Source organism: Seriola aureovittata, chromosome 6, assembly GCF_021018895.1.
Source record: "Seriola aureovittata isolate HTS-2021-v1 ecotype China chromosome 6, ASM2101889v1, whole genome shotgun sequence".
Classification (NCBI taxonomy): domain Eukaryota; kingdom Metazoa; phylum Chordata; class Actinopteri; order Carangiformes; family Carangidae; genus Seriola; species Seriola aureovittata.
In genome coordinates, this window is record NC_079369.1 from 421591 (window position 1) to 449567 (window position 27977).

The 27977-nt window shown below is 46.8% G+C and overlaps 1 protein-coding gene across 3 annotated transcripts; it reads left to right on the plus strand.

Annotated features, from left to right (window-relative positions):
- The first annotated feature begins 2621 nt into the window (after positions 1-2621).
- Positions 2622-27422, plus strand: prrc2c (proline-rich coiled-coil 2C). Of its 3 annotated transcripts, none has more exons than XM_056378159.1 (34): positions 2622-3011; positions 9391-9560; positions 9695-9869; positions 10068-10177; positions 10498-10623; positions 10735-11033; positions 11147-11226; positions 11554-11699; positions 11786-11873; positions 12990-13173; positions 13265-13898; positions 13987-14159; positions 14970-15243; positions 15332-15542; positions 15637-18069; positions 18621-18781; positions 19873-20027; positions 20106-20514; positions 20602-20687; positions 20771-20965; positions 21057-21314; positions 21826-21918; positions 22044-22145; positions 22258-22429; positions 22535-22756; positions 23131-23252; positions 23343-23497; positions 23603-23834; positions 23935-24045; positions 24187-24381; positions 24470-24570; positions 24967-25093; positions 25208-25450; positions 25552-27422. In XM_056378159.1, the coding sequence occupies exons 2-34, from the start codon at positions 9446-9448 to the stop codon at positions 25807-25809; spliced, it is 8445 nt and encodes a 2814-aa protein (XP_056234134.1). In that variant the 5' UTR covers positions 2622-3011; positions 9391-9445; the 3' UTR covers positions 25810-27422. The 3 variants fall into 3 exon arrangements, with proteins under 3 accessions (XP_056234134.1, XP_056234135.1, XP_056234136.1); XM_056378160.1 differs by having other exon boundaries at positions 11563-11699; XM_056378161.1 differs by lacking the exon at positions 21826-21918.
- Positions 27423-27977: the final 555 nt, after the last annotated feature.

A 27977-nucleotide genomic window follows, 5' to 3' on the forward strand; every position in this document is an offset into this window, starting at 1 on the left:
TAAGTAAAAGAGATGATGAGATGTACTACATGACATTACTCCATATCTAACTGGAGCATAAACCAAGATAATGTACATTGATCAATGATGCCACCTAATGGCGGCTTTGAAAGAATTGCCTGAAACAACACTATGTATTGTACGGTCATCTGTGTCTCACTGCATCACACTGGGATCATGTGATTAAAGGTTTTCCTCCAGGATCTTCCTGTTACTCATGAAGTCACAGAAAGATATTTGCACTGTTTGCTTCTTAAGGATGACTGCCCATAAAATTAAACAATCAAGGCATTAAATTAAAACAATACTAATGAATGTGGTGCAAGAGAAATTGTGTCTTATTACGTCTGTGCAAGTTCTCATTCGTTCAGGTCATTGTTATCTCTTTCTCAAATTAAATCGAAGGCAACTGGACTTATATTTGTCTGTGGAAGACGTTTCGCCTCTTATCCAAGCGGCTTCATCAGTTCTTATGTTTTCTCTAGTCCGCACTCTCTACTCCCACCTAAAGGAAAAGGCACACTCCTTTGAAGACAGCAATGTCAAAATCTTGGACAGGGAGGACAGATGTTTTGAAAGGGGAGTCAAGGAAGCCATCTATGTAAAAGTGGAGAGGCCATCGCTAAACAGGGGAGGGGGTCTGCGACACCATCTATCCCCCATCTACAATGTCGCCCTTTCATCGGTACCCAGGAGAGTCAACAACATAACCTCACCACATAACCACATAACCTCAGACGACTCTCAACGATGGTCATCCACCAGGGGCTCACCTGACCCTAACGACTGTCGTTCACATGGGATAACAACAGGGTCACCTGACCCTAACGACGGTCGTCCACATGAGACCACAACAATGGTCAGGTGAAACCAGTACTTTCACAGGTACTTTGGTGGACACACCCACAAGAGGTTAAATACCTGGGTCCTACTCCACTTTCTTGGTCAGACTAGTGTGTCTTATTACTTTTCTTTTTCTTAGCTCAAATATAGGAGAGACACTGACACAAGAAGTTCGTTCTGCAAATCTTCACACCATTATCAGTAAGCTCACAACTGACTTTGTTAATGAATAAAAAATAGTCGGATTTTATAATTCAATCCATTTGAGGCCAAGAAGTAAAAAATAAACTGTCCAAACTACCATGAATTAAAATAATCCCTTAAAATTTAAATTGACATATGCTTCCAGTACATTTTCATTTAAGGTTTTAAATGAAACTAAAATAAAGCTAAAACGATAGATAGATAGATAGATAGATAGATAGATAGATAGATAGATAGATAGATAGATAGATAGATAGATAGATAGATAGATAGATAGATAGATAGATAGATAGATAGATAGATAGATAGATAGATAGATAGATAGATAGATAGATAGATAGATAGAAAGGTATCCATAATAACATGTTTAAATCAAAAGCAAAATCTCTAAATGGATTAAGGAATTCAGTTTTTACATCAAACAGCCTTCAAACCAAACCGCCGCTCGTGAACCACCGGTAGACCCCGGAACAAGAATCGTCCACGCGTGACTCGTTAACAGTCGGGTTGCCAGGTTTCGAGGAAACCGATGGTGTGAATGTCATTCGAGGGATGAAAAAGATTTTATTTGAGAATATCTTTTGTTAATTAATTTAATTCAGCTGTGTTTGTGTTGGTGCAGACAGTTCGCCTCATTCACTACAACATCCCTCAAATAGACACAGACCACAAAGATACCAGCACTTGTAATTTGCCAAATACCACTCCATCTAACCAAACAATATTTACATATATTATATTATATTATATTTTATTGTAATAATGTATTCATGCCTTAATTGATGTGTGCATGTGAGTGTATCCACTTGTAATAACAAAATGCTTCTGTATACAGTTTAGTTGCTGTGTTACTGCTGTTATTAGGCATAGTTTTTCCTATTATTGCCAAGTGCTTGCTCATGGTGGGAATTGTTGGGTCTCTGTTATAAATATTATAAAGAGTATAGGGAGAGACCTGCTCTATTTGAAGAGTATCTTGAGATAACTTCTGTTGTGATTTGTTTGTTGCTTTTATATAAATAAAATGAATTGACTTGACTCTTATCCTATGTTAAATTTCTTTAAAAAAAAAAACACTGATGTGTTAAATCATTGTCTATCAAAGACATCACTAGAATTAAAACAATCTTATAATGACTGAGACTTTTGCTTGTTCAACATTTTGGCACAATATGGACAACTGAGTGTTTCAGTCCAGCTTTCAGCCTTGCTGGGTGGGTGGTCATACTGTTCTCTGCAGAACCAGTCACAAAAATTTAATCTAAAGAAAGATCTTTTCACATTTGTGTATAATTATAGCTTCAGTCAGATCAACCACCAATGAAACAACATGTATGCATTAAAAGGAGAACAGGATCTAATTGGCTTTATTATGTTAATTTATAACACTTTTAACACATTTCAGTGCTATTGATGTCAACAGAAAATAAATGTATTTCTCCTCTGTGAGTGAGGCTTCTCTGAAAAGGTGGTGTTGGTGGCAACAAGCGTGTGACTGAGCACCTGCACGGCGGGTTGGAGGCTTTGAGAAGGGGGATGTGAGAGGATAAATCTGGCAACTACAGTCTGCCATCTTTGATTGTGCGACAGGCCGCGGCGCGAGCGGGGCCTCACTCAACTAGAAAAACGGTCTGGCACGAGATAACGGGTGGGGAGAGTCACGGAAACACGGGACGACCGCGTACCGGTTTCCCGCAGTAACGGCCGAACAGACGAAGACAGACTGGTGTCTAGAAACGGCGCAGAAGACGCGAAACAGAAGCCGTGCATGTGGAGAGCGGTTTGTTGGCAGCCAACGAGCAGAGTAGCTAACCATCGTTAGCCGAACTGGGTTAGCAGGCTAGCCAGCTTTTGTAATCCGCCGGCCAGACACACTTTCGTCCACCACAAACCAGGCCGAAACCAGGATTTCAAGTGAGGCCGCACAACAGCCAAAAGGACAAAGAAGGCACCGGCGGTGGCAGGTGAGTCTGCAAGTTGATTTTTTAAAGTTTTTATCCATTAGCCGATGTGTTGCTGTTCACTCGGCGCTAGCCTGCTAGCATGCTTTGACCACTGACGGGCTCAGAGTGGATGTGATGGCGACTAGTGAGAAACGAAACTATGCTAAACGATGCAAGCTGGCGGCCTGCTCTCCAACAGCACCGCCTTAATCATTATACACAGAAAATACACGCTGCTGAGCATAACGGTGACATTTTGAGGTGAACTTTTTGCGCAATAAACGTGGTATTTGAACCCGGTGAGGATGAGTTCCGGGCGAAAAGGGGCCTTTGCTCCCTGCCGGTGTGAGCCACCCAGCCCACCAGCAGCTTGATTCATGGACAAGGATGGCCTGCAGACTCCTCAGAGGCAGTGATTTACAGAAACAATAGGACAGTATTAAGCGTCTCCTTTTGATTTTTCATGATTTGGGCCACATGTTCTGGCGATGTATTACGTTTAATTCATGTTTTTAATTAAGTCCCGTGGACAGACTAACAGAGCTTTCCCTCTCAGTCAAAACGTCTTGCAGATGCAACTAACGTGGTGTTAGAGCACATTTCTAGTGTGTGACTGTGCGCTTTCAGGAGTTGGGGTGTGGAAGACTTCAGTGATTCATAAAGTCTGCTTGTAGATTTGGAAGCTTCCTGGGAGATTTATCAATAGGCAACATGGTATTGTTCCCATATATGCATCCATGGTTGCATATAAGTCTACATCTGGCTCATTATAGAGAGGCCATTCAGATGTGTATTGATTGCAGTAGTGCTTTATTGATTGACCAGTCGGTGTCATGACCTGATCAGAGATCTACAGCAAAAGTAGATGGAAGTGTATTTTGAGAGCTCCAGCCTTTGATTTAAAGATAAAATACATGCTAACAGTTTGTCTTAAGAGTCTCTGCACAATAAAACAACATTAACCAGGCCGGATATCAAGTGATAACTAGATAGTGATTTTACACACCGCATCCTCTAGTCTCTGTACATGCTCCAATTTGTGTATTTCTACCTGGCACTTGCAATAACTAATGTTTCATTTGAGCATTTAATCTAAGCACTTTTGCATCCAATTAATGAAAAATAAAGCCACCCTGCAGTTTACTGTGTGCGCAGTGAAATTACCAGCAACTCCCCAGGGAGACCATCTCAGTGGTATTGATGGCCTGGTGATGGAGAACCACAATAATCTGAAGTGGCTTCCAATTGTCATCTGTTTGTTCATGTCTTTGTAAACTGGGCCAAATATAGTAAGTGGTGTTAGGATGGTGCTGCCTGCATTGACCCTGATCAAAGTGAAGATAAACTGGTAAATGCTGAATGTGTGCTAATCATATCAAGTACTGCACACATTATATTTTCTTTTTACGTGACAGGTCATGTTGTCCAGTATCTTTGAGGGATGACGGCTTGATGCATATTCATGTCCACGGCCCATCTTTCATTTATATATTTAAGGATTAAAAAAAAAAATACATCCTTAGTTTTATTGTTATACTTTTGGCCACTGTACCTAAAGATGATTGACATACTGACTTCTCCACTGTCACTGTAGAGATTTAGGACCAGAGTTCTTCACTTGAGACAGCATTACAGTACAAAGCAACAGGGACAGTGAAATATTATCCTGTTCTTTCAGCACCCATCATTTAGGCCATCTACATGACTTTTTATTCTTTGACTTCACTGTTGCATTAGACGGCCCGTCCCATGGCCCGCTGTAAACAAGAGTAGGCTACGTGGAGGCTGCACAGGTAAGTTGTGTTGGTCGACCTGCAGCTTGAACCTGAAGTCAATCTACAATGCAAAAGAGAGTCATAATGTGCTACTGAGGTAATAAGTTTTTGTGTTCACCTCCATTCATATCTTCAAATAACTGCTCTGAGGCTCATATTTCACCGGCCCTGTTGGGCTCCTAAGTGTGTCAAAGCAACAGTTACTCTACTTATAAAATGAACAATAGCCATGTCAAATTATAGAGTAGGACAGTTGAATTCCTCCTGCTAAGCATCACCGCCACAACACAAAAATAATTTCACTGGCCACGTGATTTGACGGATGGGAAATTTCAGTTTCATTAGACAGCTAAAATCTGTGAGGAACATTAACACCTGTACACAAGCACAGACACAAACTAGTTACTGCCTAGAAGAAACAGCAGAATGTTGGTATTTTTGTGTATTAGAAAAAGGGAGGAAAGAGCTGACCTTGATGGATGAGTTGTTATGCAGAAGTAGTTGCAGAGGTGAAGGGTCACGCTGGAGGTTGGGCTGAGCAGATAGTGGTTGGGGAGCTGGGATGCTGTTGTGTGACAAATCTTGGATTTTGCAGTTGCTTGATACAACCATCTGAAAACACTTCAAAATGGTGGACCAAGGCCACTTTGCCCTCAGTGGATTTATGTTGACAGTGTAAGAGGTGGAGCAGGGACTGTAAACTGAATGGACCCCTTCAGTGTAGACGCTCATCCTCAGGTGACTGGGTTGTGCTGTGGTGTCACCGTTACTGAACAGGTAACGGTTTATCTGTGCACAGAGGATGTAGGTGTGTCAGTGTTCTCTCTCCATTTCTTTTTTCAAACACATCCTCATCCATCCCATATCCCTCTGATGTCAGGATTTTTGTGCACACTTGACTGAGTCCCTCCACGCGACCTCTGCACCATCCTCCTCATGCTGACCCTTCTCAAGTGGAGAATCGTGGCCAGTTCCCAAAGGGATTTTCCCTGACAAATGGTTTTTTTTAATGTGGGGGGATTTGTAAAGGTTCGGTCTTGAAACCTCTACCCAGTCATGGACTTTTTAAAAACCCTTTAATATTGTGTGTGTGTGTGTGTGTGTGTGTGTGTGTGTGTGTGTGTGTGTGTGTGTGTGTGTGTGTGTGTGTGTGTGTGTGGTAGTGGGGGGGGCAAACATCCTCAGTAGCCAATAGAGAGTCGAGCTCTGCTGCTGTGAGATTCACTCCAGTGATGCAGAGTACTTTAAAATGATAATAATTCATAAATTATGATTACATTCAAATTGTTTTTCCTCCCCACCTCCTGTCAAGTGTCGCTGCTGCACCTGACCGAACTGTAGTAAAACATTGATTTATAATGACCGTGATAAATGCAACTGTTTTGTCAATTTCTGGTGAATTGTACAGATCTGTGATCCATCTGTTCTGCCGAATTTAGATTAAACGCTCGGCCTGAGTCTCAACAACAGCTTCATCTGAATCATTGTTGTCTTTTTATTGTTCTGTTTTACACAGTGGAAATAAATCAACAAGCATGTGTTCAAGGGACACTGAAGTGCGTGAGTTAGTGACAGCATTTGGGTCAGTGGGGACTGGTACCGGTACCTTGTCAGAACCTGTGTTTGTTAGAATACAAGGCTGAAACAAGACAGGTGAAAACACAAAAACTGTATGTCTGCCATTGTTGTTTTTCAGACAGGTGGAGAGAGTGTGTTCAGATTGTAGTAGTAATGCATAAAAGTGTCTCGGCCGCTCGGCCTTCAGTGATCAAACACTACCACAGCCAGACAGATGTTGAAGTAAATGCTCAGGGTGTCTTGTGTAGCCTGCACTTTGCTCTATGGCAGTAAAGATGCAGACAGACAACTGACAGATGAAGTAACAAGCATTAGGATGGATGAGCAGACTACAAATCCAGGTTCAGACTAAATTTCGCATTCAGATGTCCTATCAATACCCATTTTTAAAGGACAACATAAAATCATCATATTTCTGGTTAAACTGAAGTGATGCCTTCTCTTAAACTCTTTCCTCATGGCAGAAGACTCATAATCCCACAGAGCGTTATCTAACTAAGCGTCTATCTAAACTATCAGTTGAATTAAGGAGCATCACTACTGATACCAGAGTTAATATTAGCATGCCATGTAAAGTGGAGAAAAATAGATTGCTACCTGGATCTTATTGTCATGGTTTGATTTACAATTGTGTTTGACAAGATTTAAAAAAATAAGAACCAGGTGGTTTACAAAAAAAACAAAACAAAAAAAACAGGGCTTTTCCTCTAAGTGGATGTTACTTTGCAGAAGTGTTCTAAGGCCAAGTTACAGATAGAGACTGAGCTCATCAGAGCTGTCAGCCCCCCAACACACACACACACACACACACACACACACACACACACACACACACACACACACTGTTCCACCACTGCTACGTTAATAATAAATGACCTCTGTGTGTCTTAGGAAAGACACTGCAGCCCAAACATGCTGTCTTTGGTAATGCTCACTCTAATTCACTTCTCTTGCTAACCTTCCTGAGCATCCTCAGAGTATCTTCAATCATGCACCATTTCCTTTCTCAGGCAACAGTGGGTTTGTGTCAGGAGTCCCGCCATAGACTTATGTTCATTTATGTGTGACCTTTATTATGAGACTGGTATTGGCCAGACATGACAACCCCCCCCCCACACACACTTGGGTCCCATTCGCTTCACAATAACATTTTGCCACTAATTTGTTATGTCATGTGATTTAGTTGTACTTGTTTTGTGCAGTATGATTAGGATGAGCTTATCTGGTTTTATCATTTACACCTGAATCAGTTTCAGGTTTTTTTTTTTTTTTTTTTTGTTTTTCTTTTATTGTCACCCTCTGAAAAGTTGATGCATCAGTTTTTATTGAACCAACAACTTGCATCCTGCCCAAACTCCATGTTTGACATGACATGCTGCACTAAGCACAGCACCTCTCCTGGATTCCTTTCCTTTCCTTCTTGAGGAGGGTGATGTCCTTTATCTTTATTATTTTATTTTTTTTTTTTAAACGTGTGCAGCAAGATTTTGCGGATCTTTTACCAGGACGATGCTGCACAAACTGAACTACATGGAGACCACCTTGCATCCCCTCCATGGCCTGCGGATCACACATAGGCACACTGCGCTACAGGAAGTCATTCCTGCCAGCTGCCATCAGTCTGTACAATGATTCTCTTCTGTGTTGGGAGACGGACTCTGACTAAATAGTTTTTCCTTGTAAATGACAAACTGCTCACCTGGACTTTTTATTACATTATGTATCACATCTGTTCATCACCTTAATCTTTCGAGGGCATATATATATGTGTGTGTACACCCAACTTGTCCTAATGTACAGTGTCTGTTTAGCACACAGCATAGTTATGGGTCTGTCTTTAGTGTTAATTTTTCCCCCTATTTGTTTTTTTATTTTCATACTCTTAGTCTGTTGTATAGGATTTAGCCTTGAATTGAATTGTAGGTTATTTGCCAACCTCATTGCTCTTATGATTTATGTGAAATAGCTGCTGCAACACTGACATTTCCCTTTGGGATGATTAAAGTACTCGATTTATCAATCCGTCTGTCAGGTTCAGGTGTAGTTAATACTAAGTGCAGTTTGTTGGTGAACATTACGAACAAGGTTCAGATATCTGTGCTACGCTGTCGTGTCCAGCTGCAAAAGCTCTACAACAACATATATTTAGTCATTTTCACTTATTTTTGTCATGCAATTTTATTTTTTATGTCTAAACATTTTGCGGTTATTCAGCTGTCGTCATCTTTGTTATGTACAGTTGCCATGGTTACGGGTCTCTGTCACTGCAGTAATACAGAGTGACTCTCCTCAGTAACGTCAGTCATTTTTTCCATTATGATTTCCAGGCTCTGGCTGTTGGAACAGAACTGCGCTCTCTTGTATATTCTGCTCACCTAGCATTAGCATTACTGCAGCCACCTATACTGTTCATTGACTCATTCAGAGGATGGGTTCATTCATTTGTTCACCCAACGTTTTTTTTTTTTAAGTTCAAACATCAAATGTTAAAACGTAGTGACATGTCTTTAGCAACCTAAAGGACAAGATGGTGGACTGCTGCCTTAAATCCTGGAAATTTACTCATTCTGATAGCAACAGTAAAGATAGTCGACTGGAAGTAACGTTAGCTTACCTTTTTTATAATTATCGGTGTCCTGCCTGCATGTTTTCATAGTTTGTATGGTTGGTTTGGTTATCATGGATGAATGGAATCCATAAAGCTGTTTGTTCTAAAAAACCAATAACTGACAGTTACTGAATGGAAGGTGTCTCTTATTAACAGTAATGCGACGGGTCAAGCAGCCCAGTTTGTGCCTGTCACGTGGCGCGCACACACAGTCACAGGCTACAGTGTGTGAATCTGCAGATACACGCAGGTCGTTGACCTTGTCTTTCACATTATCATTTAGTTATATGTTGATGAAAAATGTTTAGACTTTTCATCATAGCTCTCATTTTTACAAGTTAGATTTTAATGTAGTTGTAACTGATATTTTTCATTATAGATTTCTTCAACAACTTTACCAGCGTTTGTCTCATTCCTGTTCCCCCTCTTTGGTCTGTAGGAGGCTGGTTCTGGGGGCGAGGCCAAAGGACCAGACTCAATGAGTTTCAAGCGAAATGTCCGAGAAGTCAGGGCAGAGCACCAAGGCAAAGGATGGCAAAACAAAGTATGCAACCCTTAGCCTCTTCAATACCTACAAGGGCAAATCTCTGGAAACCCAGAAAACTGCAGGTAAGCAGTTCCCTTCTAGTCTTGAATTCAAATGAGTGGACTGAATTGCATGAATTAACTTTATTGATCAAGGCAATGGAATATAAACTTGAAGGATTGAGACGAACCTTAATCTTGTTTTTTGTTTGTCCCAGTGGCTGCCAGACATGGGCTCCAGAGTTTGGGCAAAGTTGCTGTTAGCCGGCGCATGCCCCCTCCAGCCAACCTGCCCAGCCTGAAGGCAGAGAACAAGGGAAACGACCCCAACGTCAACATCGTCCCCAAAGACGGCAGTGGCTGGGCGTCCCGGGCTGAGGCAGGAGAGGAGAGGTAAGTTGAATAAGTTGTGTGCACATTTACGAGCTCATGGACTGAAACTAAGCCCCAACCCATTTGTTAAAGCTCGTCTCTAAATGAAGGTGTGTGAACCACTACAGAATGACAGGAAATGTGAGGTGAAGAGGACTCTGTCATCCACATTTTCACTTGTGATTGTTGTTGGAAATTCTGCTGTTTTATGTGCCACAGGCAACAGGAGACGCCCCCACCCCAGATCAAACCAGCAGTGATCCAGTCACAAGAGCTTTCTACCGGGGGCAGCCGCTCGTGGGCCAACAGCAAGCAGACACAGCTAGACGGTAATCATCCTCTCCACTTGCTCCCTGAGCACTACACCTATTCAGAAAACGCAGATAGTCTGTTGTAGTGCTGTGGTTCTACTTGACATTTATGTAGGAGGCTGTAAACTCTTCAGTTGAACAAACAAAGAAAAGTAAAAAATCCTCAGTTGTTCTCCAGCTCTGAGCCGTCCATTTGATCTCCACTAAATGTTGGGTTGGTGTGGGAGGGGTGCCATACACCACCTGAGGATTAGACCTTTCACTGCAGCTCTGTACGTCACAGTTTTAGACTCAATCTTGTGATTTCTGTGCATTCATAAAGTGCTTGTATTGTGCAGGAGCTCCTCGGGTGAGCAGCCAGTTCCACCAGGAGTTTCCCAGCTTGCAGGCGGCTGGTGAGGCGGAGAAAGGGGACGGTCAAGAGGAGGAGCCTTATGGACCGGGCCCCAGCCTCAGACCTCAAAGTATGGCCACACTCATGCACATAAACATCATTCACTGTTATCTGATTGCTTTCTGTTTCAGGAACCACCGGTTCAAGTCAAACAATATCTCTCTTCCCTCTCTCCTGTTAGATGTTGGCAGTTGGCGTGAGGGTGGAGGCAGGAATTTGAACACTGCACCCACCCCCCCTGAGATGGAGAACAGGGCTCCAGAGGAGGGAAGTCCAAGCCTTGGAACCTCCACACCACCGGTGGAAGTTGAAGAACCTGCCCGAAACGTAACCACTGACGGTCAGAGGGAGAAGAGGGATGTCAGGGAGAGGCCGCCCACATCTGGCCCTCCTCAGCCTAAACTTAATGGGGGGCAGCAGCCTCCGGCGGGGGTGCCAACTCACTTTGATCCTGCTTTCAGGAGCATGATGCCACCTTATGTGAGTCACAGTTTGATGTTCTGGACAGACCGTGGAGGATATTGCAGTTAAGTGTGGAGTTGTAGTGTTTCTCTCTTTACCCTGCGTGAAGGTGGGTGTCTTTGTGTTTCTAGATGTTCCACGCCTATCCTCAAATGTCTTATGGTCCTGGGCAAGGAAACTTCAGATTCCCTGTACCACAAGATGGAGCCAAGTAAGTTCACATCTTAACGGCTAAACCCTAAATACAGTTGAAGCAAAATAAGATACATTTTTGATTTTTATTTAATTGATCTTTGCACAAACACATTATACTGTGGAGTCTTCCTTCATAATTAACAAAACAATGAATCTGTTTTAAAGGCAATTGATTAAACAAGCTGTGGACAGTATAAAATGTCATGACATCACACAGAAGCAAATTGTTCACATCATTATAAAAGGAATCTTTTGTCCGTGTGCACGATACCGTTTACAGTTTTTAGTAGCTCGTATATTCGTTAGCCCCTGAATGAACTTCCCTCTCTTTTCCTCTTTGTTGGCTGGTCAGGGGTCCTCGATCAGTACGACCCCAGCAGGCCCCCCCTCAGTCCTGGCTCCAGGATCCAGACAGACCCTCAATCATTAGCGCCACAGAACTGAAGGAGCTGGACAATTTAGACACTGATGCTGATGAGGGCTGGGCAGGTCAGTAGCCGTACATTATGAAATACAGCGTTAATAATAACCAGTCATTCATTTGTAGCTTTAATCCTGACCTCTCTGTAATCCAGGAGCTCAGATGGAGGTGGACTACACTGAGAAACTAAACTTCAGCGACGATGAGGAAAACCAAGCTGCTAAAGAAAAAGGAGAAAACTGGTGAGAGTCTGAGCTTCACTTTTCAGTATTTCAGTACACTTCATTACTGAGCTTCTGTCCCACAATGCATTTTCCCTACCTATGTTTTGTCTTGAAACATAGCTGACGATACAGAGCAGCAGATGAACTTGTATATGAAGGTTATTGTGCATTTTATGAATAAAGCATGAAACTTTGTCCATGTTTCTATAAACCATCAAGTTTATTTTCAGATGTGGAGATGTTGAGCAGTGAGTGTGGTCGAGACCAAACTAGCATGTTGGCTTCTGATTAGAGTGTTCGCTAATGTGCTAGCTAGTCATGTGATTCCATAGAACACACAGCAGCAGATGTCAATGTTTTTAACAAACTATAGCTACATTAACACCTGGAAATGGCTTAATATGCTGCTCTATGCAAAATGGTGTTACATGGCCACAGCAGCAAATAAGCATCTTTATGCAATGTTGTCAAAGAGACACATGATTATAATGGAGAAATAAACGGGAGTAAATAAACTACAACATGGAAAAACTGTTAATGATATAGTTCAAATAGTCAGTGAATGTGACATGTTGGCACTGTTTATACAACAGGCAACATATTGTGACACTGACTCAGGACAGAACACACTAATGTTAGATAGATGATCTAACATTACCACAATTATACACTCAGAACCAGATGGTTGTTGTTTGGCAGCGCTGCCGTTGCTGCTTGTTGTGGAAAGAACCAAACTGTTACTACACATACTTTGTATTAAATGGAGCTCACCCTTAACAGTCACCGTCTTGGATGCATAGCGGGGGGAGGGGGGAGGGGAGGGATTGCCAATGTATTTTCGAATCTGTGAAAACTGCGGCTAAGGAATGAGGACACGTCGTCGGAGCCAGTTGCGGTGTAATTTCTTGTCGAATGAAACACGACAGTAAAACTTAAATTTACAAGTTAAGTGAGCAAAGCCGCCGGCAGATATTTTGCCTGGTAGCGTCACAAATATATTCAATCAAGGGAATAACTTGTGAAAGCTGTGAGAGCACGTGTTGTGATGAGGTTTAATGTGCAGCCAGAGGTTGAAGTGAGTGAAAGAACCTGAAGATATTCGTTTCTAATGAATCCTATCGATATTATTTTTAGGGAGTGGATGGGTAAAGTGGAGCGAATGAGACCTCGGCCATCAGACGGTCAGGAGGGCTGGAAGGAGGGGTCTGAGGACCGTGGGGGCAGTAAAACCTCATGGGCCGAAGGCGCAGATCCTAGAGCTCCATCACCTGGCAGTATGGGGCAGTACACTAAATCAGCTGCTCCACAGGACTACCAGGTAAAGCTGCATATGCATTACAGACGCCTTCCATTATGTGTGCACTGATTATTCAAACAGCACGGTGATCAGTCTGTGTTCTTTTCTCCAGGGCGGCACTCGTCCTGTCGGTGCCACAGCTCCGCGTGGGAGCAAGCCACCGGCCGTGGCACCCGGTCCCGAGGAGGACTCTGAGGCCTGGAGACAGAAGCGCAAGAAGCCAGAAGTTTCTGAAGCCGTAGAACGAGCGAGACGGAGGAGGGAAGAAGAGGAACGGCGGATGGAAGAACAGCGGCTTGCGGCTTGTGCCGAAAAACTAAAACGTCTCAATGAAAAACACCGCCAAGCAGCTGAGGGCAAATCCTCCCCTGCGCCGGCCACCAACGATGAGGCAGGAGCTGCCCACGAGGAGTCCTCCTTATCAGCTCCTGCTCCTGTATCCAGTCCTGTACCTTCAGTCCCAGTTTCACAATCACAGGCCCCGATCATGCAAGCTCCTCTGCCTGAGAGGGACAGGGAGAGGACAGAGTGGGAACGGGAGAGAGTTGAACCAACTGCAGAGGAGGAAGTTGTTCACTTGCCCCGTCAGCCCAGTCCTCCCGTCCAGAGACCTGCGGTCGTAGCTCCAGAGCCTCAGGGCGAGGGGGAGAGCTCCTTGGCGGAGGTGGGCCCCCTAACGGAGGAGAACCAAGCCGACAGGACAACAGTGCCTATCCGAGACTATTTCAACATAGAGGACAACAGAGGTGAGCCGGCTCAGCCTTTTCTCAAAGCTGCTTGTAAATGAACTGGCATGTTTTCGATGCCAATACTGTCGGTTGTGTTTCCCTGCAGTGGATGAGCCCCACCTGTCTCTGCCTCACATGGACGCCCCAAGTAGTGAGGAAGCCCCCGTAGCCCCCCCACAGCTGGAAGGAGAAGCAGCAGCTGCTATGCGTCCCTCTCTCACCTCAGGCTATTCCAAACAGTTTCAAAAGTCTCTGCCGCCTCGTTTCCTCAGACAGCAGGTGAGGTCGTCCACGTCTGGTGTCTTGAGTTACTACGAGCTCGTTAAAATTAATTAACCCAATGATAAGTGTGTGTCATGAGCTGATGGGCAGTTGTCCTAACTGTGAATCAACTGGGAATTTGATGAATATTAGTTTGATCTTACATTTACTTTCAAAGTGAGTTTAATTAGACCTTTTCCACAGTTAGTGTGTTCATTAGTCATATCAGTGCACGTGCGCCGATAGCATGTGTGTATTGGGAGCAGTATTTTCAACACTCTGCAGTGTTGGGGCGCCTCGGTGGTCGACTTGCGGCCCTTTGCTGCGTGTCGTTCCTTCTCCCTCCTCGACTTTCCCGTCACTGTCTCACTGTCACTATAATGAAGACAAATAGAAACTCTGGGGCCCAGGTTCTGTCACATCTCTAAAGGCTTGGGTTGTGGAAAAATGGTGTTCATACAGACTGTGACAAATTAAAGGAACAACCTGGAAAATAGTTGAGAAACAGGACGACGGTGCATTTATCCCACCACCATCACAACGCCGCGTAAGGGAATATCTTCAGGTAGGATGTCGATGATCCTCCAGTCGAGTTCAGAGACTCAGAGAATCGATGACGAGCAGCGGTGAAGCTCAACACTAAGACACTTTATGTTCATTCTTCTTTTAATTTGTCACCAGTCTGTAGGTGGTCGTTTTAAATGCATTGTGTCGTCACAACAAGCAGACAGGACATGGAGCCATGAATATTTACATTGTAGTATATACCATAAAAACAAGTTGTCTTTATTTAGCTTAAATATCCTTTGGTTCTTTCTTTGGTTGTAGGAGCAAATGAAGCAGCAACAATGGCAACAACAGCAGCAGCAGCAGCAGCAGAGCGGGGGCTCCGTGTCCCCGTCAGGTGGTGGTGGGGTTCCAGCTACACAGCAGCAGCAGCAGCAGCAACAACACCGATCCATGTATCAACCCATGGGCCCCCACCACCAGCACCTGGCCTCCATGGGGTTTGACCCCCGCTGGCTAATGATGCAGTCCTACATGGACCCACGCATGATGTCTGGACGTCCTCCTATGGACATTCCAGCTAACATTCACCCTGGTAGGGAGACGTGGAATAGAAGTAGAGCATGTGATGAGTGTGCAGAGCTGACAGCCTGTGTAAAGTCGGTCTGGTTTGTGCTCTTCAGGGAGGATGCCTCCGAAGCAGATCGTGCGCAGAGAGCCAGGTGACAACTCCAGCTCCAGCTCCGACTCCTTTGACCACTTGACCCGACCAATCCGTGACCATGGCTTACCCTCAGACTCACGGATGGTCTGGGGCTCTGACCCGTACCCACAGTCAGAGCCGTTAGCTTCTGTAACTGCTCCGAAAGGACGGGATGAAAACAAGGAGCCGAGGTAAATTTAAAAAAAAAAAAAAAAAAAAGACAATCAACAGAAGAAATGGCCTTTATTTTCTGCTCATGACACATTAACTATTGTTTCTTTACAGGATGGACTCTAGTTTGGATCTGGACAGGGGACTCCCAGCTATATACCCCCAGGACCACAGTGCATTGGACTCTCGTAAGAGTAACTTCTTCCGGGACCCTACAGAGTCCCTGTCAGCATTTACCCAGGGCCCAGAGGACGTCTCTGGGCCTCTAGACAGGGTCCCTGTAGGCTCAGCCTTCGATCCTGAGGAGCCAGGCCTACCGAGTGGAGAAGAGGTAGAGGCTCTTGGCCAAGCTATGCTGCAAAGGAGTGTGTCCCAGGGCTCCAGCCACTCCCTCAAGCTTGATGAACCCAGGTTTGATGCGCTACCCCTGGGAACAAAATCACTAGAATTACAGGACACAGGGGAAAGGGCTGATGATAAGCCCCAGAATGAACTCTTCTCCCAGGCTGCAGTGACCAGCAACAGGGCGACACCTCCTGCTGATGGATTACACAAACAAGAGAAGCTGCCTTTGCCCGCCCCTAGCAAGCAGAAAGCTGAGCTGCGCTGGGGAGGGAGATCAGGGACCGGACGCAGAGAAGGACCAGGGGGAGAGAGGCCAGTCCGCAGGTCTGGGCCAATAAAGAAGCCTGTCCTAAGGGACATGAAAGAAGAGAGGGAGCAAAGAGAAGAAAGAGAGAAGCGTCATGAGAGGGCAGATAGAGGAGACAGATCCAAAAAGGAACCGTCATCCAAAGCTCCTTCTGCAGCTGCTGTTGTGTCTGAGGGATCCAGACCTCAGGCCGAAGGGAAGAGAGAATCTACAGAGCCGGAGGAAACACTGACTGGACATCAGAGAGCCAGAGACTCTCAGCCTTCGTCTGGGGTTCCCACTTCTTCCTCTCAGGAGGAGAAAACAGACAAACTGCAGAGCAATGACAAACATCCAGAACCCAAATTACCCTCCAGGAAAGAGTCCAATCTTCCTCCACGTGCCTACCGACGAGAGGAGCGAGAGAGGGAACGCGAGAGGGATAAGGATATGGACAAGGACAGAGAGAGGGAGTGGCCTGCTGACTCAGGTTTCAAAGGACGTGGTCGAGGGGAGTATTACTCCAGAGGACGAAGCTACCGGGGGACGTACAGCGGCCGAGGCAGGGGGAGTCGTGGCAGAAGTCGAGCAGAGTACCCTTACAGAGAGCCTCGATCACGCTCTGACTTACCCTCTGCTGGAGGGGCAGCTGCCTTTCGCAACAGGGAGGAAAGTGAAACGCGCAGTGAGAGCTCAGACTTTGAGGTTATACCAAAACGCAGACGACGACGGGGTTCAGATACTGATTCTGAAAGCGAAGGTGGGAGGGAGTCTGCCAGTGATACTGGACCGTCTGACCGGGAACCTAGCACCAAACCTAGCCGTCCACTTAGACGAGAACTACCTGGGGAGGGCCGGTCAGGGCCCCACAAGCCAGGCTTTGGACCTCCTCACATGGGGGAAAAGGTTGGATCCAGGGGGGACGATGAAAGCAGACCCAAGCCAGGATTCCTTCCTAAAGGAGAGCCTTCTCGCCGAGGAAGAGGTGGATTATACAGTAGACGAGGAGGAACAAGGGAACGTGGGGGTCCTCGCTCAGCCCCTCTTAGAAGGCCAGCAGCCAGAGAGTCCTCCTCTCAGTGGCCCTCTAAACCCATGGAGACATTCAGGCCTGAGGATGCGGAGTCAACATCAAGATATGACAATCCTCCAGCTGACCGTCGGCCCCCCAAGTCTGAGGGCAAGAAATTTGGGGACGGGCCTCCTCAGAGTAGCAGAGAAAGGCCTCGTAGATCCCGACCAGCACGACCTCCTAGGCAAGACAAACCCCCCCGTTTCAGGCGCTTGAAGGAGCGGGAGGCTGCAGTGTTAGCTAGTGGAGAAACAGCCCCAAGTCCCCCTGTCCATTTACCCCCAGTGCCTGCTGCTGCCCCCAGGTCTGCCCCAATCTCCCTCTCCCCAACGCTGTCCAGAGCTCCAGGAACTCCCGTTACTGTGCCTGCGGAGGTGGCAGCCACTTTGTCTGCACCCGACCTGCCCTCTCCTATAGAGGCACCCCTGCCGGAGACCAGCAGCCCCACCATCGCTGCAGCTGGAACCAAGTCCCCCGACCTGTCGAACCAGAACTCTTCAGATCAAGCCAATGAGGAATGGGAAACGGCCTCAGAGAGCAGCGACTTCAATGAACGGAGAGAGCGAGAAGAGAGGAAAGGAGCGCTGGAGGCTGCTAATGAAGCAGCTACTGCCTCTGCTGCGGCACCTGCGCCCCCCCAGGGCTCTCTGACCCCCAATAAAAGCCCTCCTGATGGAGGAGTGACTCAAAAACGTGAAGGAGCTCCTGCAGCCAAGAGGAGTTTCTCAAGTCAGAGGCCTACAGAGAGACAGAACCGTAGAGGCAACAGTGGAGCCAAACCAGGCCGGAGCTACACAGGGGGCAAAGGGGAGAGGAGGGGAGGGGCCAAAACCGGCCGCAAAGGGTGAGTTTGAAACAATCAGGCTTTTGTCTGTTTAGGCATTTACTTTGTCTGCTTACATTAACACCAGCACAATGAAGTCGACTCAATGATCAGTGTGCAGTAGAATAACACGGCTGCTTTATTCACACACAATAAACCTTTTGTGTACTAATCATTAATTACTATTCTGTCTAATTATTGGCTGCACTGAACAACACTAGAGCAGAATCTAAATATCTCAGTGAGCTGTTAGTGTTGCCTGTTGTTTAAGGTTCCTCCTCGAGTACACGTCCAAATGATTTGGTTAAAAAAAACTAAATCTGGTGTTAGTGTGGAGGTATTTTTAGACTCTACCTGAACACAGTGAAAATATTTCTGCCTTTTTATCTAGTGCATCAACACACCTGCTGTCTCATGACCTCCCTGTTATCTACTCCTTCACTCAGAGGCATAAATCCCAAGTTATCACATTTTTTACTTGTAAACATTCTGTTCTATCCAACATTAAGACGTTTCTCAGTCTCTTCTTGCTGTGTCTCAATCTTTCTCCAACATGTGACTGAATGGAGCAGCCCTCCAGCCCATCAGAACTCTGAGGCAGCAACACCAACAGCCGGAGGAGCGGCCCAAAGACCTAAAGAGCAGCCGGCTCGTCGGAAAGACGAGACCAAACAGGCCGCCAAGAAGCCGAAGGAGAACGCTCTGTCTCAGTTTGATCTCAACAATTATGCCAGTAAGTAAATTAACGTTTACTCTGACACTCTCCTGCTTTTACACCAAAATTAGCAGCACACACACACACACACACACACACACACACACACACACACACACACACACAGTGAGCTGCAGATCAGTCATGTCTCGTCTGCAGGTTGGTGCTCCTGTAAGTGAGACGCTTCGATCAGTGATTGTGTGTTTTTGAAACTAGCCCTGTTCAGACCTGGTGTTACCGTCTGTCTCAGGTGATCTGATCATTCAGGTGTGAACATACCCAAGACACATCTCAGATCCGCTCACTCAGACCACAATCAGAGGTGGTCTGGACCACATGTATCCATGTTCTTTTAGCAGTGTGAACATGTGATGGACACAGTCTGATTGGTCCAACAGTTTCTAATGAAAATATTTTACTGTTTCAAATGGAAAAAACTGATTTCACTGTAGCTGTGAGCAGAGCAATGATTCAGTCAACCCCTCCATACCTGTCTGTCTGTCTCTGTCTCTCTCTGTCTGTCTGTCTGTCTGTCTGTCTCTGTCTGTCTGTCTTTCCCTCCCTGTCTGTCTCTCCCTCTCTGTCTGTCTGTCTGTCTCTCTCCCTCTCTCTGTCTGTCTCTCACAACAACACATACCTGTTTATATGCATACAAAGCAGGAAGTGAGATCTGATCACTGATTGGATCACTGAGACACATTTTAAATCAGGGTTATTTTGGGGCTGCACCTCACTTTCATCCCAGAGCGCAGTGTAGCCATGGAGTGTCTGGTGTAACAGCGCCGTGCTGGACAGGTGACAGGTGTGTTTACAGTGTGTGTGCTCGAAAGACATCACAGCAGGAAAATTAGCGAGTTCACCTGGTGTTGTGTTTACATCACTGCTGATTGGAGCCGATAAATTCCTGCATCTGCTGCAGAGTCATGACCCGGGTGTGAATGCTGATTGTTCCCTTTCCACTACTGACAAAAACCCGACGTCAGAGGGTCTTAGTGGTTTTTGACCTGTGGAGAAGGAGCTTTACTTGTCAACCTACACCTGGCTCCAGCTGCTTGTTGCCTTAAAACTGAATGTAAAAGCCTGGATCCCTTTTCGTCCCGTCGCTGCAGGTGTTGTGATCATTGATGACCACCCAGAGGTCACCACCACAGAGGACCCACAGTCCAGCACCAATGATGACGGCTTCACAGAGGTCGTGTCCCGCAAGCAACAGAAACGCCTGCAGGATGAGGAGAAACGGAAAAAGGAGGAGCAGACTACTCAGGTAGGAGGAGGGGAGAGTGTGTGGTTACACAGGAATACATCACAGGTCTGAGAGTTAACACTGATGCCACTCCTACAGAACTGGGGTAAAAAAGGCTCTGGTGAGAAGAACAGAGGGGGAGGAGGAAAGCTGCCCCCAAGATTTGCCAAGAAACAATCCTCACAACAACAGCAACAACAGCAGCAGCAGCAGCAACAACAACAACAGGCCTCACAGCCTCAGCCTGCTGTAGCCTCCGCCCCCCAGGCCCAACAGCAGCCCACCGTGTCTGCCCCCCAGCATCCTCACCATGCCCCCTCCCAGCCCGCTGCAACCCCTCAGACTCTGGAGGGAACAGTGGCTCCTCTGCCCTCCATTCCCCCTGCGCCTGTGGACTTCACCTCAAAGAACCTGGCCCCCGCACCCACGCAGACGCACAGCACTCTGGGTACAGAACTGTGGGAGAACAAGGTAGCGGGCGCCACTGTCCTTCCTGATGTGAAGAAACGTAAGTGGATATGTTGACCGACTTTAAATTCTTAACTCGTGAACGTTGAGATGCAGGTTCTCTAAAACTCTAATCTGTATGTTCCAGTTGGTCCAATCAGCCCCCCCCAGCCACCGTCTGTGAGTGCCTGGAACAAACCTCTTACCTCCTTCACCGGCACCGTCTCCTCTGAGGTACAGTAACAAGCCAGCGTTGTCTGTGACTGTATGACCCATTCGAACCATGACAACTTTTTGACAACTAATTGTCGTTTCAGGGTGTGAAGCCAGGAGCAGAGGGCAGTGTAGAACTGGCAATAGACAGTATTCAGTTTGGAGCTCCGTCATCTGCAGGCAGCACAGACAGCGATGGAGTTCCAGCACTGCTAGAAACTGGCTCTGAAAACAAATTACCTGCTCCCAAAGAACAGAGACAGAAACAACCTCGAGCTGGTCCAATCAAAACACAGAAGGTAACTGCACTGTGGAGTCGCTGTCAGCTGCTGCTGAACACAACTCTAAAACTCCAACCTCTAAAAATGTTCAATTACCTCTCCTCCCCAGCTTCCTGAAATGGAACCCGTGGAAACCAAGGAATACAAGCCAGGTCCCATTGGTAAAGAGCGTTCTCTAAAGAACCGCAAGGCCAAAGACGCCCGTGGAGGAGAAGGCGAGGGCATGGAGGGAGTGGTAACTGGAGGAGGCGGCAGCAGAGCCACGGACTCCAGTCCTCCCACCAGTGACACCACAGTACCAGAGCTGGGAGGAGACATCGAGGGCATGATCACAGTCCCCTCGGCAGATTACACTAGCAACTCAAAGGTATGTCCCTGTCACGTGACCTCACAGCCCCCCGAGCCCTGAACACTGGTGACATCACTGATCATCATGTGTATCTATTTTTCTATTTCTATATATTTATAAAATCATCGTTTTAATCTTTTAGTTCTGAGTGTGACCGTTCAGAGCAAACAGCAAACAACAATAAACAAGTAGCACTAGCAGTACAACGTCTGTCTCTGTGTGTGTGTGTGTGTGTGTGTGTGTGTGTGTGTGTGTGTGTGTGTGTGTGTCTGTCTGTGTGTCTCTGTCTGTCTGTGTGTCTCTGTCTGTGTGTGTGTGTGTGTGTGTCTCTGTCTGTGTGTCTCTGTCTGTGTGTGTGTGTGTGTGTGTGTGTCTGTTTTCTATATAAATGTCTGTCTGTGTGTGTGTGTCTCTGTCTGTGTGTGTGTGTCTCTGATTGTTTGTGTGTGTCTCTGTCTCTATCTGTGTGTGTGTCTCTGTCTGTGTGTGTGTGTCTGTTTCTATATAAATGTCTGTCTTTCCATCTCAGGAGTCTGTCACTGACTACACCACTCCCTCCTCCTCACTGGCCGACAGTGTTCCTACTGGCGGGAACAAGATGGAGGAGAGTTTGGTGGCCAATGTGAGTGCTCATCCTTACACAGATCAGTCATCATTGCCACTGAGTTGTTTATAAATCAATAAAATGTATTGAACCGTATCCACTTTATCCATTTGAGCTGTTTTGTGTTTTTTCTGGTGTCTCAGGTGGCACTACCCCACTCGTTGCCCCTTCCTCGACGGGAGACCCTGCAGCAGAGCTCCAGCCTCAGCACCGTCTCTCCTGCGACTGTGGACCTAACACTAAAGGTGCACAGATCCCACGGCACGCTCCAGGAAACATCACGCACTCTGAGAAAGACTGTTCTCTCGGACGTGTCGATGAAACCTTAACACCAGTTTCTTTGTGTCTCCTGTTCAGATGGAATCAGCTCGTAAAGCGTGGGAAAACTCCCCCAGTCTGGAGAAGAATTCTCCGGTCACCTCCTCTTCCTCCCCCATCACTTCCTGCGCTTCCTCGTATTCTTCCTTCTCCTCGGCCTCCATGCCACAGATCCCCGTGGCTTCTGTTACCCCCAGCACCTCACTGTCGGGTACGAAAATTTCCAGTTACATCTGCCGCCATATTGTCTGTTGACACTGTTTACGTCAACACTGCTGACATCACTGTATCCTTGTCTTTAATCTCCACGCTGCAGGTTCTGGTACCTACACAACGTCATCCCTCAGCACCAAGACCACCACAGCTTCCGACCCCCCAAACATCTGTAAGGTGAAGCCTCAGCAGCTGCAAGGTGGGAGTCTGTCGTCCTCCAGCAGCAGCAGCAGCAGCAGCAGCTTCTCTCAGCTGGGCTGTGTGCCCCCCCTCCTGCCGCAGCAGCAGCAGACTCCACAGGTGTATGTCTCCCAGTCTGCAGCAGGTGAGAGGAACATGGCACTGACCTGTGATGTTAGTATGTTATACATGTGATTTATTAAGTGGAAATTGTCTGTTCTTGAACATATAAATTCCCTCATATTTAAACACCAACTTCCTTGTTTTGTTTAGTTTTTATTCCTCCACGCCAGTGACGGTCAGATCAGCGGCCATTTTGTTTTCACCTTGACAGAACTATAAACTTGGCATAAACATTCACTTGGACACAAGGATGAGCTGATTAGATTTTGGGGCTCAAAGGTCAAGGTCATGGTGACATCAGAAAACACTCACACAAAAACAGGATGTAACCTGAAACTAGTCCAGGAGGAGGTGATTCTAGTCTAATCACTAATGTTTAATCCCTGGTATGTCCAGGTTCTGCAGCTCAGATTCCAGCTTTCTACATGGACACTAGCCACCTCTTCAGCACCCCCCACCCTCGCTTGGCTCCTCCCTCTCTGGCGCAGCAGCAAGGCTTCCAGCCCGGACTCTCGCAGGTGGGATTTTCTGTTTCAGAAACACACTGCAGGAATGTTTTAAATGTTGCAGATACAAACAAAAGGCCTGTCTGTTTGTCCACCTCGTAGCCGACGGCAGTGCAGCAGATTCCCATCCCTATTTACGCTCCACTGCAAGGTCAGCCTCAGCACCAACACACACACCAGCCCCAGCTAGGACTCAGCACTGGTCCTCCAGTCTCCCAGCCACAAGACCTGTTCAGCTCCTCGCTGCAGCCGTACAGGTAACACAAGACGCCACAGGCATCCAGTTCTCTTCACCACAACACAAACACACGTGCCAGTACCTCCCTCACCATCTGATCCGGCCGGTCTGCCCCCCCCCCCAGGTCTCAGCAGGCGTTCATGCAGAGCAGCCTGTCGCAGCCCTCCATGATGCTGTCAGGACCGTCCCTGCACAGCTATCCTGGTGTGCAGGCCCCTGACATGGGCAAACCTCAGTCCAGCCTGGCCTATCAGCAGCCCTCATCCACCCAGCACATTCCCATTCTGTTTGAGCCGCAGCTCAATCAGCCCTCGGGTATGGGAGGCTCCCAGCTCATCGACACACACCTGCTGCAGGTAACCCGACTGCTCAGAGTTCACTCTACCTTACAGCACAGTGACATCTCGTCACATCGATATCTGTATCTTCGGTCTGACACCTGTGTGTTTGCTTCAGGCTCGACAGGGTATGAATCAGCATTCAAACATGTACTCAGGACAGGTGCAACAACACGGCCAGAGCAGCTACTACAGCAACACTCAGTCACCCAGCTCAGCCATGCAGCAGGTAACTGACATGAAACTCCAGACTTTAATGTTTACGAACCTCAGTCATCAAACATCTGTTCCAGTAAAAAGTTCTGTTGAACGGGTGAATCAGTGAATTCATTGTCAGTCTGTAACACCAGGTCTTCATCTCTCTCTGAAGGTCACGGTCCCTCTGCCCGGTTCCCAGTTGTCCCTGCCAAACTTCGGCTCGGGCGGAGGCCAGCCCCTCCTCGCGCTGCCCCCCACGCCTCCTCAGGCCCAGCCCCCCAGCATCAACCGACAGCCCCCAGTCTCCCAGCCGTACCGAGGCATCATGGGCCCCAACCACAACATGATGCAGCCGCCCACCAGCAAGGTGCTACAGAGTGCGACTGTGACTGAACTGTGTGTCTGAACTGTGTGGTTCTGATCCGTAACACTGAGCTGTTTGTTGATGGTCACAGATGGACATAGATCTGAAGCTGTTCGGCAGCGGGATGGACGTGAAGCCAGGAACCCCTCCCGTCAGCGGCAGGAGCACCACCCCCACCTCCAGCCCTTACAGGTACTACCTCGAACATCTTCCTCATCCTCCGTCAGACAGACAGGCAGGCAGGCAGGCAGGCAGACAGATCACTCGTTTTCCTCACTCTGACCTGTCTGTCTGTCTGTCTCTGTCTCTGACAGTGATGTCCTCTGCGTTGGGGACAGTGAACTTGCATCATAGATGAATGTCTTCGTCAGAAACAGTTGATGAGATTAAATGTGTGAGAGACTTTTATATCGATAACAAACGGGAAATCTGATTTCTTAACTTCTCCAGTTGTGAGAGCAGAACCGATGACGTCAGAGCTCAACACGTCGGTCTGTAACATTTAGCCCTGGGTCTCTGAATGCCTCTCTCTCTCTCTCTCTCTCTCTCTCTCTCTCTCTCTCTCTCTCTGTGTCCCCCCCCTCCCAGGGCCAGCTCCACCTCTCCCAGCAGCCAGTCCAGTAAGATGAACAGCATGCTCTACCAGAAGCAGTTTCAGCCCAGCTCAGCCGGCATGAGAATGACACAGCACTTTCCTGGCCAGTTCAACCCACAGGTACAACAACGATAATCCCTGTAATAACAACAAATCTGTGTCCTGATTGTTTAAACTGTAATGAAGTGGTTCTGCAGCTGCTCCATTCATTTCCTGTTTGTTCCTCTTCATCAGATTCTGTCTCAGCCCAACATCGTCTCTCCTCTGGTTCGACCTCCTCACACCAACTCGTTTGCTGGAGGTGTCCAGCGCTCTCCCATGGGCCCTCCAATGTCCCCCAACATGGGTGGTGGTCTGATGCCTCATCCCCGACCCCAGCATCCACAGCACAGCCAGCACCCTCCTCGAGGGCCCTCGGGCCCCTCCATCGCACCCAGAGGCACACAGGCGGCTCTGAAAGCTGAACAGGACCTGAAGGTCTGCTGCCTGGTTCTTAGAGCTGTTTTGTTAATCTGATCGTGATCTTTCAGTGATGGGGGAGTTGACTCTTTGTGAATTTTCCCTCTACCCCCCTCCAGGCAAAGCAGCGGGCTGAGGTGCTCCAGTCCACTCACAAGTTCTTCTCAGAGCAGCAGCAGCAGCAACTCAAGGCGCCGCAAGTCAGCAAAGCACCTCGGCTGGATCAGGGAGGGAAACCCCCCCTCGACACCTCGGCCCCAAACCACCAGCCCGGAGGTGACCGACCAGATTCTGACAAACCCCCCGTCTCCACGGCCAAGCCCATACGGACCGGCCCCATAAAACCACAGGCCATCAAACCAGAAGAGGGCAAGTAAAGAGCTGCAGACGACAGGAAGAGAGGGAGAGTCAACCCCATCACTCAGTCACCGCTCATATCAGCCCTGGGGGACAATGTGGGGGAGGAGGAGGATGAGTTGGTAGAGATGGTTACTGAGAGTAGGCGCTGTCCTGCATATATATAATCCTCTTCTTTCTTCCCCTGTCTTGTCCCACTGTAGGAGGGGGCGTTTGATTCTTCCATCATATTTAGATGCCGATGAAACGGCTGCACAAGTTGTTCCATAGAAATCTACTGCGACGGTAGAAGAGAGAGAATTTAAAATGAGATTTGCTGCTGAGTTTGCCATTTTTATAGCTATTGATTTCTGCTCCTTTTTATCCCCAACCCCCCCCCCCCCCAATTAGGATCCACACATATAGGAGAAACCCGTTTCGTTCACGAAAGAATGAATCCGATTTGTTTTTGTAGTCAAACAATCTTCAGTGTCGTAGTGAAGCACTCTTTCTCCATCACTAATCCTCAGATCTGTGCACATGCACACGCTCCCTGACGGTTTCATCCACGCTCACAAGACGTGACATCACAAACGTTGTTGTCATTTTGTTTTTGTTTTTACCAGAATGGAAATGTGAAAATTGCAGCATTTGATTGACTTTAATGATTGATTTATTGATTAGTCTGCCTGTGAGCCTTTGCTCCCGCCTTCTGCTCTCATCTCCTTGCCTGAGAATAACTGATGTGTTGGGGTGTGTGTGTGTGTGTCGAGTGTCTGTCTGTGGTATGAACAGGGGGCGCCTGTAGCTGGACTCTCCTGTATATTTAGCCAAAGGTTAATGCAGCGCAGAGATGATGTCACAGCCTTTTAGGATTGCTGTTGCCGTGGCAGCAGAGTTTTGAGTGAACTGAAAGGATTACATGGATGATGTATGATCACTACTTACAGCTGTTTAGGGGGCTACTGTCACACACCCTTTCACTGCTTTCACACCCACCCATCCTGTCACACAACACACACATACACACTTCACTGTAAAGCACCCAGACCTGCTGCTATTGACTGATTTCAGTGCCCTTAGCTAGTACATAGCAGGATAGGGCTATTTAGAGGAATAGACACGGTGAAGAGTTGATTGTTAAAACAGTAGAAAACTTTGTGTGTGTCTGTCGAACCCCCACAACAATGGGGGGGGGGCAAGAACAAGACAGAGAAGGAGGAAAAAGATGAAATGAGAAGCCTCAAGTTCTGAAGCGTTTGGGCAGAAGGACACTTTTTGTTTTGTTGTCTTTACTGATGAGAGCAATCAGTGCTGTTTTCTGTCTCTGCCTCACCTCCGCTGGCTGTCCCACCCACAACGCTCTCATCTCGGGGTCGTGGTGACAAGGGTCCTTCAGAAATGTACAGTAGTATGCACCCTGAGGTGGGGAGAGTGTCCTCGTCACCTCCACCCCAGCCGGGGGAAGAGTCCTTGATTTGGAGGATGTATGAGGGAGGGTTGGTAATGACTTTTGTTTTTGTTTTGTTTTTTTTCCTTTTTTGTTTTTTGTTGTACTTGTACAGGGGTTTCATCGCTGTATTAAAAGATGTACGGTCTTATTTACATTCTCTTGGTTTGGTTACAGAAACTAATAAAAATAATATACTGTTGACATGTTTTTCAGTGATGCCTGTTTTTTTTTTTTTTTTTTTTCATGAAGACATTTTCCTCAGTCAGGCCTGAAACTGTTTCCACAGGAGACTCATTCACATCTCACCACCAGGGGTCACTACAACACCTCTGTTACCATCAGCATGTTCAGGTACAAGTGAATTTCCCTTACAAACTTGCTGATGGCTAATTAGTCTGTTTACCTGTTATTAATAAAATAACTAATGTTTTGACTTTAACAAAGAAAAACGGCCCCAATTTTTAAAATTGTTTATTTATTTTAAAACTCCTGTAAAGGTCTCTGTCCATGTGTAGTGTGATTATAGATCAGGTCCAGGTTCTATATTAACCCAGTTATACCGGATGCCGAACATTGCCCCTCCCGCCGGCTGCTGCGTAGCGCAGCGTTGTTGATTCCTCGTCATGTTCATGATTATATTTATACATATTTTACATATTTATATGCTGCATGCGTCATGAAAATGACGAATCAACAATGCTGCGCTACACAGCACTAATGACATGATCATTAAGTCTTTATAAAGTGGTCCCAGTG

Excerpts from the sequence above, each read along its gene's own strand:
- prrc2c (XM_056378159.1), top strand. The coding sequence starts at position 9,446 with ATGTCCGAGAAGTCAGGGCAGAGCACCAAGGCAAAGGATGGCAAAACA. Across the intron at positions 9,870-10,067 it reads GCTGAGGCAGGAGAGGAGAG|GCAACAGGAGACGCCCCCAC; the intron begins GTAAGTTGAATA and ends TATGTGCCACAG. Across the intron at positions 20,966-21,056 it reads GTCCAATCAAAACACAGAAG|CTTCCTGAAATGGAACCCGT; the intron begins GTAACTGCACTG and ends TCTCCTCCCCAG.